Source organism: Pseudophryne corroboree, chromosome 1, assembly GCF_028390025.1.
Source record: "Pseudophryne corroboree isolate aPseCor3 chromosome 1, aPseCor3.hap2, whole genome shotgun sequence".
In the NCBI taxonomy this organism is placed as follows: domain Eukaryota; kingdom Metazoa; phylum Chordata; class Amphibia; order Anura; family Myobatrachidae; genus Pseudophryne; species Pseudophryne corroboree.
This window is the reverse complement of record NC_086444.1, coordinates 139,019,314-139,037,134: the sequence shown is the minus strand read 5'-3', so window position 1 is coordinate 139,037,134 and position 17,821 is coordinate 139,019,314. Positions and strand designations below refer to the sequence as shown.

Genomic DNA, 17,821 nt, shown 5'->3' with positions numbered 1-17,821 from the left:
AAGTAAAACTAAACTAGTTGAGAACAATGTGAATTGTTGCTGAGCAGGGCACATGCAATAAGAATGCACTGAGCGTCACTAGAGGGAGCTACACTCACATCTTCTGCAGGACATAGCAGTGATGTCAGGTAGGTGTCAGACAGCTGGATAAATCTGTAGCTACTAGATTCTCTATTACACTGTGTGCTACTTAGGATCTGTCTAACTGTTATACACATGGGGGGGTCATTCCGAGTTGATCGCTCGCTAGCTGTTTTTTGCAGCTGTGCGATCAGATAGTCGCCGCCCACAGGGGAGTGGTATTTTAGTTCTGCAAGTGTGCGAACGCCTGTGCAGCCGAGCAGTACAAAAACAGTTTATGCAGTTTCTGAATAGGTCTGAACTTATTCAGCCATTGCGATCACTTCAGCCTGTCCGGTCCCGGAATTGACGTCAGACACCCGCCCTGCAAATGCTTGGACACGCCTGCATTTTCCCTACCACTCCCTGAAAACGGTCAGTTGACACCCATAAACGCCCTCTTCCTGTCAATCTTCTTGCGATCGGCTGTGCGAATGGATTCTTCATTAAACCCTTCGCCCAGCAACGATCCGCCTTGTACTCGTACGACGCGCCTGCACATTGCGGCACATAAGCATGCGCAGTAGTGACCTGATCGCTGCACTGCCAATAACGGCAGCGTGCGATCAGGTCGGAATGACCCCCATGGTCCGATCCTGCTGCTGCACTGGCGGGATAGGATTACGTTTTAATTTAGCTAATAATAGATGAGATCCAGATATGTGTATTTAGAACACCCGATGAATGGCAAATAGCATCACCTAAACAGCAAATCCTACAACATGCAACACAGAACAAAGCTTTCCTGTATAGCATAATGTTTCATTTAACTATATTGTATTAGAATTATTTAAGCTCCTAAAATATTAAATAAATAAATGTGACCACTCACAGCTGCTGTACCTGCGGATCCTGCATTAGGCTGGCTGCCTAGGGGCGACATAGGAAATAAAAGCATCTTAGAGACTCGGCCACCAAGGAAGACACTCAAAAGTCATTAATAGAATTATAATGTAACGGCTGATACAGATTATGGCATACATGTAGTAATGCACCAGCTGACATTACAGTAATATATGGGCATCGATGTCCCAGAATAAGGCAGCACAGCTTTAGCACAAGTTCTATGTTACAGTCAGCAACAGACTGGGCCTCCATTTCAGCCCAGGCATTTGTGAAGGCAGTGGGGCACGTCGCGGGGGGCGCGCCGTCACGATGTACAGGGGCGTACCGTGAGTCAAGGGTGCGTGTACTCGTGGCACGCCCCCCCATTCTATGGCGTCGCTTGCTGGGGGCCCACTGTGAGTCCGGGGGGCGTGGACCTGCGGCACGCCTCCATTTCCATGGAGACCGGGGGGGAAGGGCGGCTAAACCAGAGAGTCCATCGGCCCTTCTGGCATGTGCCACAAGTGCCAGATGGCCAGTCCGGCCCTGGTTACAGTCATAAATATCTTGTAAAGGGTGTTCCACTGTTCCCGTTAATTCAGGGACACTTACCACACTGTGACATAAGTGACCCAGCTAGTCAGCGCCACCTGCAGGCTATGACCTCTCACTCATTGCACACACTGTCTGTGTGAGTGTGAGATAGGTGGCACACGTAGACTGACGAAGCAGCCTGTGCTACAATCACATACTGTAGTAGTGCAATTTCTTGACAAATACGACTGCAACATTCTGACCTCCTGCTTACTGTAAATATGAAACTAAGGCTTGAACAGAGATAAAGTGGCCGGAGATAAAGTAACAGCCAATCAGCTCCTTACTGCCATGTCACAGGCTGGGTTTGAAAAGGGACAGTTATGAGCTGATTGGCTGGTACTTTATCTCTCTTTATCCGTCTCCACTTTATCTCTTGTAAGGCTTAATAAATATGGTCCCAACTCTCTGAGTTGTCATTATTAGTAAGAGTTATTTATATAGCAACAATAAAAACCAGTAACACAGCACTGGGAGTATAACATTCAAATTGAATAATAAACAGGCAGGAAGATGTAATTCAATACTTTATTATCCTAAGAATACCATAAATTATGGCATTTAAAATATTAAAAGCACCAGTTCCTATCCCATCAAAATGACGGAACAACATAACAGTAATGTCAGTGCCGGCGGTGGTGCGTGTCCAAACGGAGTAACACTTCAATTGTTCCGTCAAGTGCCATGTAGTGGCTGCTGGTGCCCAAAACACTTGAATTCCCCTCCATAGAGGTGAGAAGCAACGTTAGCTTTTTATTATATAGGATTGGTGCAGCATAGGTAGTAAAAAATAAGAATTTACTTACCGATAATTCTATTTCTCGGAGTCCGTAGTGGATGCTGGGGTTCCTGAAAGGACCATGGGGAATAGCGGCTCCGCAGGAGACAGGGCACAAAAAGTAAAGCTTTCCGATCAGGTGGTGTGCACTGGCTCCTCCCCCTATGACCCTCCTCCAGACTCCAGTTAGGTACTGTGCCCGGACGAGCGTACACAATAAGGGAGGAATTTTGAATCCCGGGTAAGACTCATACCAGCCACACCAATCACACTGTACAACCTGTGATCTGAACCCAGTTAACAGTATGATAACAGCGGAGCCTCTGAAAAGATGGCTCACAACAACAATAACCCGATTTAGTTAGCAATAACTATGTACAAGTATTGCAGATAATCCGCACTTGGGATGGGCGCCCAGCATCCACTACGGACTCCGAGAAATAGAATTATCGGTAAGTAAATTCTTATTTTCTCTATCGTCCTTGTGGATGCTGGGGTTCCTGAAAGGACCATGGGGATTATACCAAAGCTCCCAAACGGGCGGGAGAGTGCGGATGACTCTGCAGCACCGAATGAGAGAACTCCAGGTCCTCTTTTGCCAGGGTATCAAATTTGTAGAATTTTACAAACGTGTTCTCCCCCGACCACGTAGCTGCTCGGCAAAGTTGTAATGCCGAGACCCCTCGGGCAGCCGCCCAAGATGAGCCCACCTTCCTTGTGGAATGGGCCTTAACAGATTTAGACTGTGGCAGGCCTGCCACAGAATGTGCAAGTTGAATTGTGCTACCAATCCCACGAGCAATCGACTGCTTAGAAGCAGAAGCACCCAGCATTGTTGGGTGCATACAGGATAAACAGCAAGTCAGATTTCCTGACTCCAGCCAACCTGGAAACTATATTTTCAGGGCCCTGATAACATCCAGCAACTTGGAGTCCTCCAAGTCCCTAGTAGCCGCAGGTACCACAATAAGCTGGTTCAGGTGAAACGCTGACACCACCTTAAGGAGAAACTGGGGACGAGTCCGCAGCTTTGCTCTGTCCGAATGGACAATCAGATATGGCTTTGTGAGATAAAGCCGCCAATTCTGACACTCGCCTGGCCGAGGCCAGGACCAACAGCATGGTCATTTTCCATGTGAGATATATCAAATCCACAGATTTGAGTTGTTTAAACCAATGTGATTTTTTAGGAATCCCAAAACTACGTTGAGATCGCCCAGTGCCACTGGAGACATCAAAGGGGCTGTATATGCAGTACTCCCTTAACAACTTCTGGACTTCAGGAACTGAAGCCAATTTCTTTCTGGAAGAAAATCAACAGGCCGAAATTTGAACCTTAATGGACCCAATTTGAGACCCATAGACACTCCTGTTTGCAGGAAATGTAGAAATTAACCTAGTTGAAATTCTTCCGTGGAGCCTTCCTGGACTCACACCCTGGCACATATTTTCACCTAAGTGGTGATAATGTTGTGCGGTCACCTCCTTCCTGGCTCTGACCAGGGTAGGGATGACCTCTTCCGGAATGCCTCTTTCCCTTAGGATCCGGCGTTCATCCGCCTTGGCGTCAACGCAGCTGCGGTAAGTCCCGGAACAGACACGGTTCTTGCCGAATCAAGACCCTTCTTAGTATCTCTTGAAGTTCCGGGAACCAAGTCCTTCTTGGCCAAACCGGAGCCACGAGTATAGTTCTTACTCCTCTCCTTCCTATCATTTTCAATACATTGGGTATGAAAAGCAGAGGATGGAACACATACACCGACTGGTACACCGACGGTGTTACCAGAGCGTCCCAGCTATTGCCTGAGTGTCTCTTGACCTGGCGCTTCAGGTGGGACGCCATCATAACCACCTTTGGTCTTTCCCAACGGTTTACAATCATGTGGAAACTTCCAGATTAAGTTTCCACTTTTCCGGGTGGAATTCATTTATGCTGAGAAAATCTTCCCAGTTGCCCACTCCCGGAATGAACACTGCTGACAGTGTTATCACATGATTTTCCGCCCAGCGAAGAATCCTTGCTGTCATTGCCCTCCTGCTTCTTGTGTCGCCCCGTCTGATAACGTGGGCGACCGCCATGATGATGTCCTACTGGATCAGCACCGGTTGACTTTGAAGCAGGAGTCTTCCTAGGCTCAGAGCATTGTAAATTGCCCTTAGCTCCAGTATATTCATGTGGAGAGAAGTCTCCAGACTTGACCACACTTCCTTGGAAATTTTTTTCCCTGTGTGACTACTCCCCAGCCTCTCAGGCTGGTATCCGTGGTCCCCAGAACACAGTCCTGAATGCTGAGTGTGCTGCCCTCTAAAAGATGAGCACTCTGCAGCCCCCACAGAAGAGACACCCTTGTCCTTGGAGACAGGATTATCCGCTGATGCATCTGAAAATGCGATCCGGACCATTCGTCCAGCAAATCCTGAGATCTGCCGAATGGAATCGCTTCGTAAGAAGCCACCATTTTTCCCAGGACTCCTGTGCATTGATGCACTGATACTTGGCCTGGTTTTAGGAGGTTTCTGACTAGGTCGAAATACTCCTTGGCTTTTTCCTCCCGGAGGAACACCTTTTTCTGGACTATGCCCAGAATCATTCCTAGGAACAGCAGACGTATCGTCGGAAAACAGCTGCGATTCTTGGAATATTTAGAATCCAGTCGTGCTGTCGTAGAACTACTTTAGATAGTGCTCTTCCGACCTCCAACTGTTCTCTGGAACTTGCCCTTTTCAGGATATCGTCCAAGTAAGGGATAATTTAGATGCCTTTTTTCTTTGAAGAAACATCTTTTCGGCCATTACCTTGGTAAAAGGCCCGGGGTGCCGTGGATAATTCAAACGGCATCGTCTGAAACTGATATTGACAGTTCTGTACCACGAACCAGAGGTACCCTTGTTGAGAAGGGCAAATGTGGACATGGAGGTAATCCTTGATGTCCAGGGACACCATATAGTCCCCTTTTTTCCGGTTCGCTATCACTGCTCTGAGTGACTCCATCTCGATTTGAACCTTTTATGTAAGTGTTCAAAGATTTCAGTTTAGACTATGTCTCACCAAGCCGTCTGGCGTCAGTACCACAATATAGTGTGGAAAAATAATACCCTTTTCCTTGTTGTAGGAGGGGTACTTTGATTATCACCTGCTGGATATACAGCTTGTGAATTGTTTCCAATGCTGCCTCCCTGTCGGAGGGAGCCGTTGGTAAAGCAGACTTCAGAAACCTGCGAGGAGAAGATGTCTCGACTCTCCAATCTGTACCCCTGGGATAATACTTGTACTATCTAGGGGTCAACCTGCGAGTGATCCCACTGCGCGCTGAGACTCTTGAGACTACCCCCCCACCTTGAGTCCGCTTGCATGGCCCCAGCGTCATGCTGAGGACTTGGCAGACGCGGTGGAGGGCTTCTTTTCCTGGGAAGGGGCTGCCTGCTGCAGTCTACTTCCCTTACCTCTATGTCTGGGCAGATATGACTGGCCTTTTGCTTGCATGCCCTCATGGGAAAGGAAGGATTGAGGCTGAAAAGACGGTGTCTTTTTCAGCTGAGATGTAACTTGGGGTAAAAAGGTTGGATTTCCCAGCTGTTGCCGTGGTCCCCAGGTCCGATGGACCGACCCCAACTAACTCCTTCCCTTTATACGGCAATACTTCCATGTGCCGTATGGGATCTGTATCACCTGACCACTGTCGTGTCCATGACATCTTCTGGGTGATATGGACAACGTACTTATCTTGATGCCAGAGAGCAAATATCCCTCTGTGCATCTCACGTACATATATATAGAATGCATCCTATTAAATGCTCTATATGAATAAAATATTTTCAGTCAGGGAATCCGACCAAGCCAACCCAGCACTGCATCTCCAGGCTGATGGCGATCGCTGGTCGCAGTATAACCACCGTATGTGTGTATATACTTTTTAGGATATCTTTCCAGCTTCCTATCAGCTGGCTCCTTGAGGGCGGCCGTATCTGGAGACGGTAACGCCACTTGATAAGCGTGTGAGCGCCTTATCACCCTAAGGGGTGTTTCCCAACTCGCCCTAATTTCTGGCGGGAAAGGGTATAACGCCAATATTTGCTATCGGGGTAACCCCACGCATCATCACACACTTCATTTTATTTTATTTTATCTGATTCAGGAAAAACTACAGGTAGTTTTTTCACTCCCACATAATACCCTTTTTTGTGGTACTTGTAGTATCAGAAATATGCAACACCTCCTTCATTGCCCTTAACGTGTGGCCCTAATGAGAAATACGTTTGTTTATTCACCGTCGACACTGGATTCAGTGTCCGTGTCTGTGTCTGTGTCGACCGACTGAGGTAAATGGGCGTTTTTAACGCCCCTGACGGTGTTTCTGAGACGCCTGGACCGGTACTAATAGTTTGTCGGCCGTCTCACGTCGTCAACCGACCTTGCAGCGTGTTGACATTCTCACGTAATTCCCTAAATAAGCCATCCATTCCGGTGTCGACTCCCTAGAGAGTGACATCACCATTACAGGCAATTTCTCCGCCTCCTCACCAACATCGTCCTCATACATGTCGACACACACGTACCGACACACAGCACACACACCGGGAATGCTCTGACAGAGGACAGGACCCACACTAGCCCTTTGGGGAGACAGAGGGAGAGTTTGCCAGCACACACCAAAACGCTATAATTATATAGGGACAACCTTATATAAGTGTTTTCCCTTATAGCATCTTTATATATATCTCAATATCGCCAAAATCAGTGCCCCCCCTCTCTGTTTTAACCCTGTTTCTGTAGTGCAGTGCAGGGGAGAGCCTGGGAGCCTTCTCTCCAGGCTTTCTGTGAGAGAAAATGGCGCTGTGTGCTGAGGAGATAGGCCCCGCCCCTTTTTCGGCGGGCTCGTCTCCCGCTATTTAGTGAATCTTGGCAGGGGTTAAATATCTCCATATAGCCTCTGGGGGCTATATGTGAGGTATTTTTCGCCCAAAAAGGTTTTCATTTGCCTCCCAGGGCGCCCCCCTCCCAGCGCCCTGCACCCTCAGTGACTGCCGTGTGAAGTGTGCTGAGAGGAAAATGGCGCACAGCTGCAGTGCTGTGCGCTACCTTTAGAAGACTGCAGGAGTCTTCAGCCGCCGATTCTGGACCTCTTCTTACTTCAGCATCTGCAAGGGGGCCGGCGGCGCGGCTCCGGTGACCATCCAGGCTGTACCTGTGATCGTCCCTCTGGAGCTGATGTCCAGTAGCCAAGAAGCCAATCCATCCTGCACGCAGGTGAGTTCACTCCTTCTCCCCTAAGTCCCTCGTTGCAGTGATCCTGTTGCCAGCAGGACTCACTGTAAAATAAAAAACCTAAGCTAAACTTTCTCTAAGCAGCTCTTTAGGAGAGCCACCTAGATTGCACCCTTCTCGGCCGGGCACAAAAATCTAACTGGAGTCTGGAGGAGGGTCATAGGGGGAGGAGCCAGTGCACACCACCTGATCGGAAAGCTTTACTTTTTGTGCCCTGTCTCCTGCGGAGCCGCTATTCCCCATGGTCCTTTCAGGAACCCCAGCATCCACAAGGACGATAGAGAAAGCAGGTTATGTCACGTATACATTTTCACAGCATTATTAGTCCCTCATATGTAAGTCCGACTATGTTGAATAGATTTGAGCTCACTAGATACATAAATAGTAGGTAGACCATTCCTACCGGGTCCTCAGCCCAAAGCACGTGGGTGTCCGACTGGCAAGGCAAATGCTTTGCAGCAGCGATGGTCTCCTGTAAAACTTGCACAACAATGTCTGTATCCCAGCAGTGGGCAACAGCTAACGGGGGTCACCACGTGCTTTGCCCTGCGGGGGGTACAGATGGGACCAGTGGGTCACCACTTTCTGGATACCAGTGGTGGCTCCTAAACTAATTATATTTAACCGCCTGTTCGCTATTCTATTTGAACGTTATACTGCCAGCGCTTTGGCGCTGTGTTACTAATTTATATTGTTGCTTTCAGGTCCCATTGGAGGTCTTCTAAGATCTGCCGTGAGTGAGCTGACAGGACCCATGCAATTCTACTAGCACCGGAGGTCTTATTTGCTTCTTTTTACCTGTAAATGCGTCTTAAATCGCGAAGCGATACGACTAGGATGCATCAGGAGACAGTGCTGTTTAATTAATTAATTTGATATGTGACACTTGTATATCTGTGTGCGACTGAGTCTGTATTCGGAGTATAATGGAAACCGACGTGCAAACAAGCTACAGCTGCGCGCCATCATAGCACTTTGTACACAGATCAGGCTCAGTCGCACACAGATATACAAGTGTCGCATATCAAATTAATCAGTACCGTCTCCTGATGCGTCCTAGTCATATTGCTTTGCAACTAAGACGCATTTGCAGGTAAAAAGACACACAAAAGATGCCCGGTGCTAGCAGAGTCGAATGAGATGTGTTGTGCTAAAAGCAGCGGATTTCTATTCATGATGGTTAGTAAAATGATTTCCATGGCACGTTATAAAGCTACAGTACAGGAATCTCTCACCATGCTGACGTAGGCTGGGTTATTCATCAGGCTGGCCATATCAAATCCCCATCCAGCGCTGGTCTACAAAAGAGAAACACAAAAGCTGCTTATAAATGGGAAGTAAAAAATATAAAAACATTTTGATAAATAAAAAAAAAAGATCTTGAACCATCACGTATTATGTATATATTTAAATATTAATCTGTCTTAATAGGATTATAAATATTTGGCATTGTATAAGTTTCTATACAGCTGAGTGCAAGCTATTGTTATCTGTTATCAGCACTGTCACACTTCACCGTCTAACTGGAGTGTCCTCAGGTAAAGTTACAGACAGGATGTCGTATATGTATATAGAAGAATCTTATAATTTATCACCACTTAGAATATTATTACTGCTGAAACCTCTACATATGTATTTCAACATCCAACAAGGGGGTGATTTATAATATTCATAATAATTTACAGTTCAGTGTACTGTATGCCTTATAATGCATACACTATAGCAGGACCCACTATTATACAGTGGGGATTGAAAGTTTCGGCACCCCAGGCAAAAATTAATTTTAATGTGCAAAAAGAAGCCAAGGAAAGATGGAAAAATCTCCAAAAGGCATCAAATTACAGATTAGACATTCTTATAACATGTCAAAAAAAGTTTGATTTTATTTCCATCATTTACACTTTCAAAAGAACAGAAAACAATACTGCCCCCTTTGGCAAGTATCACAGCTTGTAAACGCTTTTTGTAGCCAGCCAAGAGTCTTTCAATTCTTGTTTGAGGTATCTTCGCCCATTCTTCCTTACAAAAGTCTTCCAGTTCTTTGAGATTCCTGGGCTGTCTGTGACGCACTGCTCTTTAAAGGTCTATCCATAGATTTTCAATTATGTTGAGGTCAGGAGATTGTGAAGGCCATGGCAAAACCTTCAGTTTACTCCTCTTGATGTAATCCACCGTGGATTTTGAGGTGTGTTTAGGATCATTATCCATTTGTAGAAGCCAGCCTCTCTTTAACTTCAGCTTTTTCACAGATGGCATCAAGTTAGCGTCCAAAATTTGCTGGAATCTTATTGAATCCATTTTTCCTTCTACTCGTGAAATGTTCCCTGTGCCACTGGCTGCAACACAACCCCAAAGCATGATTGATCCACCCCCATGCTTAACAGTTGGACAGAGGTTCTTTTCATTAAATTCTGTGCCCTTCCTTCTCCAAACGTACCTTTGCTCATTGCGGCCAAAAAGTTCTATTTTAACCTCATCGGTCCACAGAACTTTATTCCAAAATGCATCAGGCTTGTCTATATGTTCATTTGCAAACTTCAAACGCTGATTTTTGTGGTGAGGACGTAGAAGAGGTTTTCTTCTGATGACTCTTCCATGAAGACCATATTTGTACAAGTATCTCTTTATAGTGGAATAGTGTACCACAACTCCAGTGTCTGACAGATCTTCCTGGAGGGATCGTGCAGTCAAACGTGGATTTTGACTTGCTTTTCTCACAATCCTGCGAGCTGTTCTGTCTGATATTTTTCTTGGTCTTCCAGATCTTGCTTTAACTTCCACTGTTCCTGATGACTGCCATTTCTTAATTACATTCCGAACAGAAGATATGGGCATCTGATAATGCTTTGCTATCTTCTTATAGCCTTCTCCTGCTTTGTGAGCATCAACTATTCTGTTTCAGTGTTCTACACAACTGCTTAGAGGAACCCATGGTGCTGATTGTTGGAGCAAGGTCAGATGAGTCTGGGCTTTTAAAACCTTTGAGATTGACATCACCTGGTCTTTCCAGACGATGATTGAGAACAATCCATGACACTGCCAGGTCTCAGCTGTCCAAAGGGGGCAGTACAAGGTATTAACTCTGCAGGGTGCCCAAACTTTTGCAGACGCCATTTTTTGTTTTCTGTTCTTTTGAAAGTGTAAATGATGGAAATAAAATCAAACTTTTTTTGACATGTTATAAGAATGTCTAATCTGTAATTTGATGCATTTTGGAGATTTTTCCATCTTTCCTTGGCTTTTTTTTGCACATTAAAATGAATTTTTGCCTGGGGTGCCCAAACTTTCAATCCCCACTGTAATATAGTTGTCATGTTAGCAGTTTAATCATAGGTTAGCATCACTTTGTGGAACCTGTATTTCTGGATGAAATAAAGCAGAATGTCATGTCTAAGGGATGACGAGAAAAGACCAGTACTCCATATTTGGGATGGGTGTAGCTTATTTACATTCAGAATGTTAATAAGCTCAAATGGAACAGCAGTATGGCGAACCCAAAATGATAGCAATGCGATCGTAACCGTGACAGTTTTAGAACTAACATGATGGTAAAGCAAGCGTACGCAGTGAGGATGCTGTACAGCGCATTACAACCCAGTCAGCATGTTACGGTCGACATACTGCTGTCCCCTTGTGCTTGATGACATTTTGAATTCTGCAAAACTACAGTAACTACATCCCCCACATTCCACTAAAGACTTAGCCAGAAGGGCCAAAGACATGACCGTTCCAATGCAAGGATGCATACATACAGAAATGCTCTAATAAAGTGACTTATTGCTAAACGCTGTGCAAGTATGAGGGGAAACAGACTTACAGGACTGGGCACTTGTTTGAGTTTCTGTTCTGCTATCTTTAAATAAGATTTGTAGGATTCATTGTCAGGATCTAGATCCAAGGCTTTCTGGTAGCTGCTGATTGCTTCTTTATATCTACTCAATGCCGCCAGGGCTCGCCTGCACAGAAACAGCAGTAATAAGAGAACACGGATTGTTGTGTTTGTATGGTAACATGCACACCTTTTGCGCAATAGGAGAATACGCCCAATGTACAGCGCTCTCATATTCTTCTTTACAAGTACACACTGTGTTTAATTTTACTTTGTTATAAAAAAAATAATAATAGCAATACAGTATACAGATATTTTGAGTGCAAAATACAGCTGTGTCTTCATACACTATTGCTGCAATCACAAAATACAGCTGTGTCTTCATACACTATTGCTGCAATCACAAAATACAGCTGTGTCTTCATACACTATTGCTGCAATCACAAAATACAGCTGTGTCTTCATACACTATTGCTGCAATCACCCCTCTCGCCGTGCCATGGGCCTAATTCTGAGTTGATCGCAGCAGGAAATTTGTTAGCAGTTGGGCAAAACCATGTGCACTGCAAGGGGGGGGGGGGCAGATGCAACATGTGCAGAGAGAGTTAGATTTGGGTGGGGTGTATTCAAACTGAAATCTAAACTGCAGTGTAAAAATAAAGCAGCCAGTATTTACCCTGCATTGAAAAGAAATAACCCACCCAAATCTAACTCTCTCTGCAAATGTTATATCTGCCCCCCCTGCAGTGCACATGGTTTTGCCCAGTTGCTAACAAACTTGCTGCTGCGATCAACTCAGAATTACCCCCACGTTCCGTGAAACTCTGCTTGCACCAAGCATTTTATTTTGTATATTTTTGGTCGAAATTCCACTTTGGTCACAATGTGATGCGACTAATACCCCTTTTCCACTGTGTAGCACGGGTCGCAGCCGTGTCGCCTGACACGGCTGCGACCCGTGCTACAGCCCCATTTCACACAGCGCTCACAACCCGGCACATTGCCGGGTTGGTGACGCTGCTAGTGACGCGGCAGGGCGGTGCTGGGAGATCACTGATTTCCCAGCGCTGTTCCCCCATACGGCTCCCGTTCACACTAGACAGCTTACCGGTTTGAACACGTGTTCAACCCGGCAAGCTACCCGGGTAGGATTCCCGGATCACTTGATCCGGGAATTTGCAGGGGGGGCCCTTTTCCACTAGGGAAAAATAGGGGTAAATGCGCGCCCCCGCGCATTTACCCGTGTTTTAAGGAGCTAGTGGAAAAGGGGACCGACCTTAGCAGATTATTATATATATTTGTTCTGTTCTTGTCACAAAAATGCCTGTGTCTAATGGAAAATTATTTCTGAGCATTTCCTTCTTGGTAATGAATGGAGGCTATGGATTTGTGACTTGTCACATTTTAAAATACACCCATGTATGAGATCCAAAGAATGCTTGCAATGAGCCTAATGACACAGCAGTGCAGAGATCATTAAAGTTACCTGGTACAGTAAATGGCACAAAACGAGAAGGAAGAGGATAACTTTGTATAATGGACATTTTCACTGACTTGTGTGTGTCACAAACCAGCGCCATGATTGATACAGGATATAAATGAAGCAGTGAGAACTCAAGAAATGTTATAATCCACCTTTTTCCTCTTAACAAAGATCTGTTAAGGACTCTGTAGATTTTGCCATCTATTGTACCAGAGATTTATTTTAGTTATCAGTCTAGCTTATAAATATGTTATACACTATATATCGGTGGTTCTCAAACTCAGTCCTCTGGACCCCACACAGCTCACGGTTTCTAGGTCACCCAGCAGGTGCACAGGTGTACTCATTACTCACCGACACATTATAAAACAGACACAGCTAGCATTATTTCTTTCACTTGTGATTTTGTGAGGAGACATAGAAAACATGAACCGTTCGGGGTCCCGAGGACTGAGTTTAAGAGCCTATGCTATGTATGATCGCCTTTCAGACCCCATACCCTCACAAATATGTTATGTCATTAATGTAGTTCTGTTTTAGGTACGGATATCTTTGTATAGAATGGTAAGGATGCAACATACAGAATGTATAATGTTCAAAGAATCTGGTACCAGACATTGTGGGGGGGGGTCATTCCGAGTTGATCGCTCGCTGCCGATTTTCGCAGCGCAGCGATCAGGTAAAAAAATGCAAAACTGCGCATGCGTATGCACCGCAATGCACAGGCGCGTCGTATGGGTACAAAGAGGATCGGTGTTGAGCGATGGATTTAGCGAAGATTCCATTCGCACAGCCGAACGCAAGGTGATTGACAGAAAGAGGGCGTTTATGGGTGTCAACTGACCGTTTTCTGGGAGTGTTGGGGAAAACGCAGGCATGTCCAGGTGTTCGCAGGGCGGGTGTCTGACGTCAATTCCGGCACCAAAAAGACTGAAATGATCGCAAGGGCTGAGTAAGTCCAGAGTTACTCTGAAACTGCACAAAATGTTTTTGCTGGGCTCGGCTGCAAAGGCGTTCGCACACTAGCAAAGCGAAAATACACTCTCCTATGGGCGGCGACTATGCGTTTGCACAGCTGCTAAAAGTAGCTAGCGAGCTATCAACTCGGAATGACCCCCATGGTCCACAGGCCACACAGGCTGAAAACAAGGTATGTTAAACGGTCTCTTACCCCATTCTCCCGTAGGCCTTGCCGTACTTTGCATCAATAAAAATAGCTTTTTCACAGTCTGTTATTGCGTCACTATGGCGGCCTAACTGGCTATGTGCAGCTGCCCTGGAAATAAATAATATTGTCAACTGGACGGACTTATAAAAGGAATTAATTATTTAATAAACAGGATACAATATTACTGAATCTCTGTACATTTGTGTGATTATATAGTAAATTGTGTCTATGAACGTAAGTCCGGGTACACACTAGAATGACATTGGCACAATTTGTCATATTGAATGACAAATCTTGCTGATCGCCTGGTGTGTACCTTCAATTGCGTACTCTGTGCTGCACGGTCAATCTAACGATATCGTATGTGCAGCTTTGTAGTGTAGTGAAGGATGGAACGAGGTATGGCGCTGTCATTCATTACACTGTGTACTGAGTATGGGCAATCTTGCATGGTCCAGGAAGAAGTGAATTCGTCCCGACTATCGGCAAGATTGCCAGTCATGTGTACCCGGCCTAAAACAAATGACCAAAAGAGATTAAAAAAAATTACAAATGAGAAATGGTAATACAAATATATGTCATGTGGCGGACATAGAGTAGCCGTCAGTACTTTAAACTTCATTAATATCATAATGGAAACTCAGATCAAGCAAATTAATTACAGCGAGTCCGTAGGTTGAAGGTTGTGGAGTTAGGGTGGACATAATGCAAGTACTCACAGCCAAATTAGAAAGGGTTTTATAAGGGTGCACATTAAAGAAAACTAAAACTGTGCCAACCCAGATGACTAATGTCTGAGGAAGCTGTATAAATATAAGGAATATATTACACATCTCTCTTCACAGAATTTGTATAATCATTCATACTAGTCAATGGCCCAGGGAAGCTTACAGTCTATGGGGGTCATTCAGGTTGCATCGCTAAGCAATGCGACGGCAATAACCTCATCCTTGGCAGCAGTGCGCATGTGCAGGTACCGTCCTCCGCGTGTGCAGCCACCAAATGCGCTTGGGTCGCAGCAGTGCGAATGCCTCTGGCTGATTGACAGGCAGAGGCGTTCATGGAGTATTGTGGGAGTGAAACACTATAACCCGCCCAAATCTAAATCTCTCTGCACATGTTACAACTGCCCCACCTGTACAGTTGTGTGCTTTATTGCTTTGCCAACAAACCTGGATCAGGGCCAGAGGTCCACAATGTGTAATAACTATGGCCAAACTGTCCCAGATTCCATTAAGTCTGATAATTGTGTTCAGTCTGCCCTGAATTCAACAACGTGAACTAACTGTGGTTAGACTGCTTAGTTATACAATGTGTATCAACTGTGACCAAACTCAACAGAGTTATACAATGTGTGACAAGTGGACGGACTCTCCGCAGTTCCACAAAATGTGACAACAGTTTCCTGGGTGTGGTTCGTTTTATCGACAGTATCTAGGTCGACAATGTTTAGGTCGACCACTATAGGTCGACAGTCACTAGGTCGACATGGATGGAAGGTCGACAGGGTTTCTAGGTCGACATGTGCTAGGTCGACAGGTCTAAAGGTCGACATGAGGAATTTTTTTTTTTTTTGTGTCGTTTTCTTCGTAGAGTGACCGGGATCCCAAATTAGTGCACCGCGTCCCCTCGCATGGCTCGCTTCGCTCGCCATGCTTCGGGAATGGTGCCTTCGCTCCGCTACCGCTTCGCTCGGCACACTTTACCGTTCCAATCGTAGTCCACGTGGATCGTTAAGTATGAAAAAATCCAAAAAAAACAAAAAAAAAATGTGAAAAACTCATGTCGACCTTTAGACCTGTCGACCTAGCACATGTCGACCTAGAAACCCTGTCGACCTTCCATCCATGTCGACCTAGTGACTGTCGACCTATAGTGGTCGACCTAAACATTGTCGACCTAGACACTGTCGATCTTCAGACCGGATCCCCAGTTTCACAACACGCAGATCCACAACGAGTGACACCAGTGACCAGCTTATTCTCTATACTGTTACACATATTCACCAGCCCAACTCTAACCACTTACATGTGTATAGATGGGTGTATTTTTTTCACTTCATATGTGTACTGCTTGTGTGCATTATATTAGAGGCTTCTGTTTTTATTCATGTTTCAATAAACTTCCAATTTCAAAGTATTTAGAAATATCATACATATACAATACATGCGTTGAAGTCTCTATGCAATGAAGAACATAATTTACATGGATAATACTACTGTGGAAGCATACTACCTGTTGCAGTAATACACAGCATTGTTTGGATCCAATTCCACAGCCTGCGAGTAACAATCCACGGCAGCCTGGTAGCTCTGCTCCTTCATGTAATTGTTACCTGGAATGAAGATGCTCCTTAGTTTCTCATGCACATACTAATACGTACACGTCTTCTTGCATTATTTACAGTGCAGATGCTTTATTTAACATGATCGGTTCAGTAGTTTGGTTATTTCACATTTCAGCTCTTACATCGGAAACTTACATAGTTAACATAGTTGCTGAGGTAACGGTTGAAAAAAAAGACAGATGGGTTCAACCTGTATAATAAATGTTTTTTATTTGTTTGTTTTTTTAATCTTAATTAAATGCTGTATCCTTGGATATTTTTTTCCGCTAGGAATTAATCTAATCCATTTTTAAACTTATTTATCGAGTCCACCATTACTACCTCCTCTGGTAAAGAATTCCAAATCTTTACTGTTCTTACTGTGAAGAACACCTTTCTCCGTTGTGTATGTTTTTATTTTTTCTTCTAACCTCAGTGGGTGTCCTCGTGTCCTATGTAGTGTTTTTTTTTTATAAACAAATTGTTTGATAAATCCTTGTATTGTCCCTTAATGTATTTATAAATATTAATTATGTCCCCTCTCAGTCGCCTCTTTTCCAGTGTAAACAAATCTAACCTTTTAAGTCTTTCCTCATAATCCAGTGCCTCTAACCCCTTAACCAATTTGGTGGCTCGCCTCTGAACCTTTTTGAGCTCCAAGATTGTTTTTTTTTTTATAGTGAGGTGCCCAGAACTGTACACAATATTCCAGGTGTGGCCGCACCGATGATTTATACAGTGGCAGGATTACACTCTCATCCCTTGTCTCCAGTCCCCGTGCTAACACCTTATTTGCTTTTTTTGGTGCATTTTGACATTGTGTACAGCTACCAAGTTTATTGTCGATGAGCACCGCCAAATCTTTTTCAACTACCGTTATCCCTATATTTTCCCCATTTAGTTTATAGGCTGCCTGATTGTTCTTAGTCCCAAAGTGCATAACTTTACATTTGTCTGTATTGAACCTCATTCTCCATCTATCCACCCAGACCTCAAGTCTAGATAAGTCATTCTGAAGAGACTCAACATCCTTGTCTGAATTAATTACTCTACATAGCTTAGTATCATCTGCGAAAATTGATACTGTGTTTTCCAGTCCTTCTCCTAGGTCATTAATGAATATATTAAACAACAATGGTCCGAGTACTGAACCCTGTGGTATTTCACTGAGCACTGGAGCCCATTCAGAGAACATCCCATTAATCCCCACTCGCTGTTCCCTATTGAACAGCCAATTATTCACGCAAGTACAAATAGTGTCCCCTACCCCAAGCTCCCTTAATTTGAGAATTAGGGCTAGATGCATCATCGCTTGGAAAGTGATAAAATGGAGAGTGAAAAAGTACTAGCCAATAAGCTCCTAACTGCCATTTTTCAAACACAGCCTGTGACATCTCAGTTAGGAGCTGATTGGCTGGTGCCTTGATAGAAA

At 44.8% G+C, this 17,821-nt stretch overlaps 1 protein-coding gene across 3 annotated transcripts in view; it reads right to left on the bottom strand.

Moving 5' to 3' along the window:
* SGTB (small glutamine rich tetratricopeptide repeat co-chaperone beta) overlaps positions 1 to 17,821 on the bottom strand; it is a 142,103-nt gene that overhangs the window by 26,580 nt on the left and 97,702 nt on the right. For 2 of the 3 annotated variants that reach the window (XM_063963222.1, XM_063963219.1), the window contains exons 4-8: positions 16,299 to 16,398; positions 14,067 to 14,171; positions 11,401 to 11,539; positions 8,819 to 8,881; positions 953 to 990 (exon numbers count right to left, since the gene is read on the bottom strand). In XM_063963222.1, the coding sequence (XP_063819292.1) occupies positions 953 to 990; positions 8,819 to 8,881; positions 11,401 to 11,539; positions 14,067 to 14,171; positions 16,299 to 16,398 (445 nt within the window). The remainder of the gene's footprint in view (positions 1 to 952; positions 991 to 8,818; positions 8,882 to 11,400; positions 11,540 to 14,066; positions 14,172 to 16,298; positions 16,399 to 17,821) is intronic. The other variant, XM_063963226.1, reaches the window with a different exon arrangement.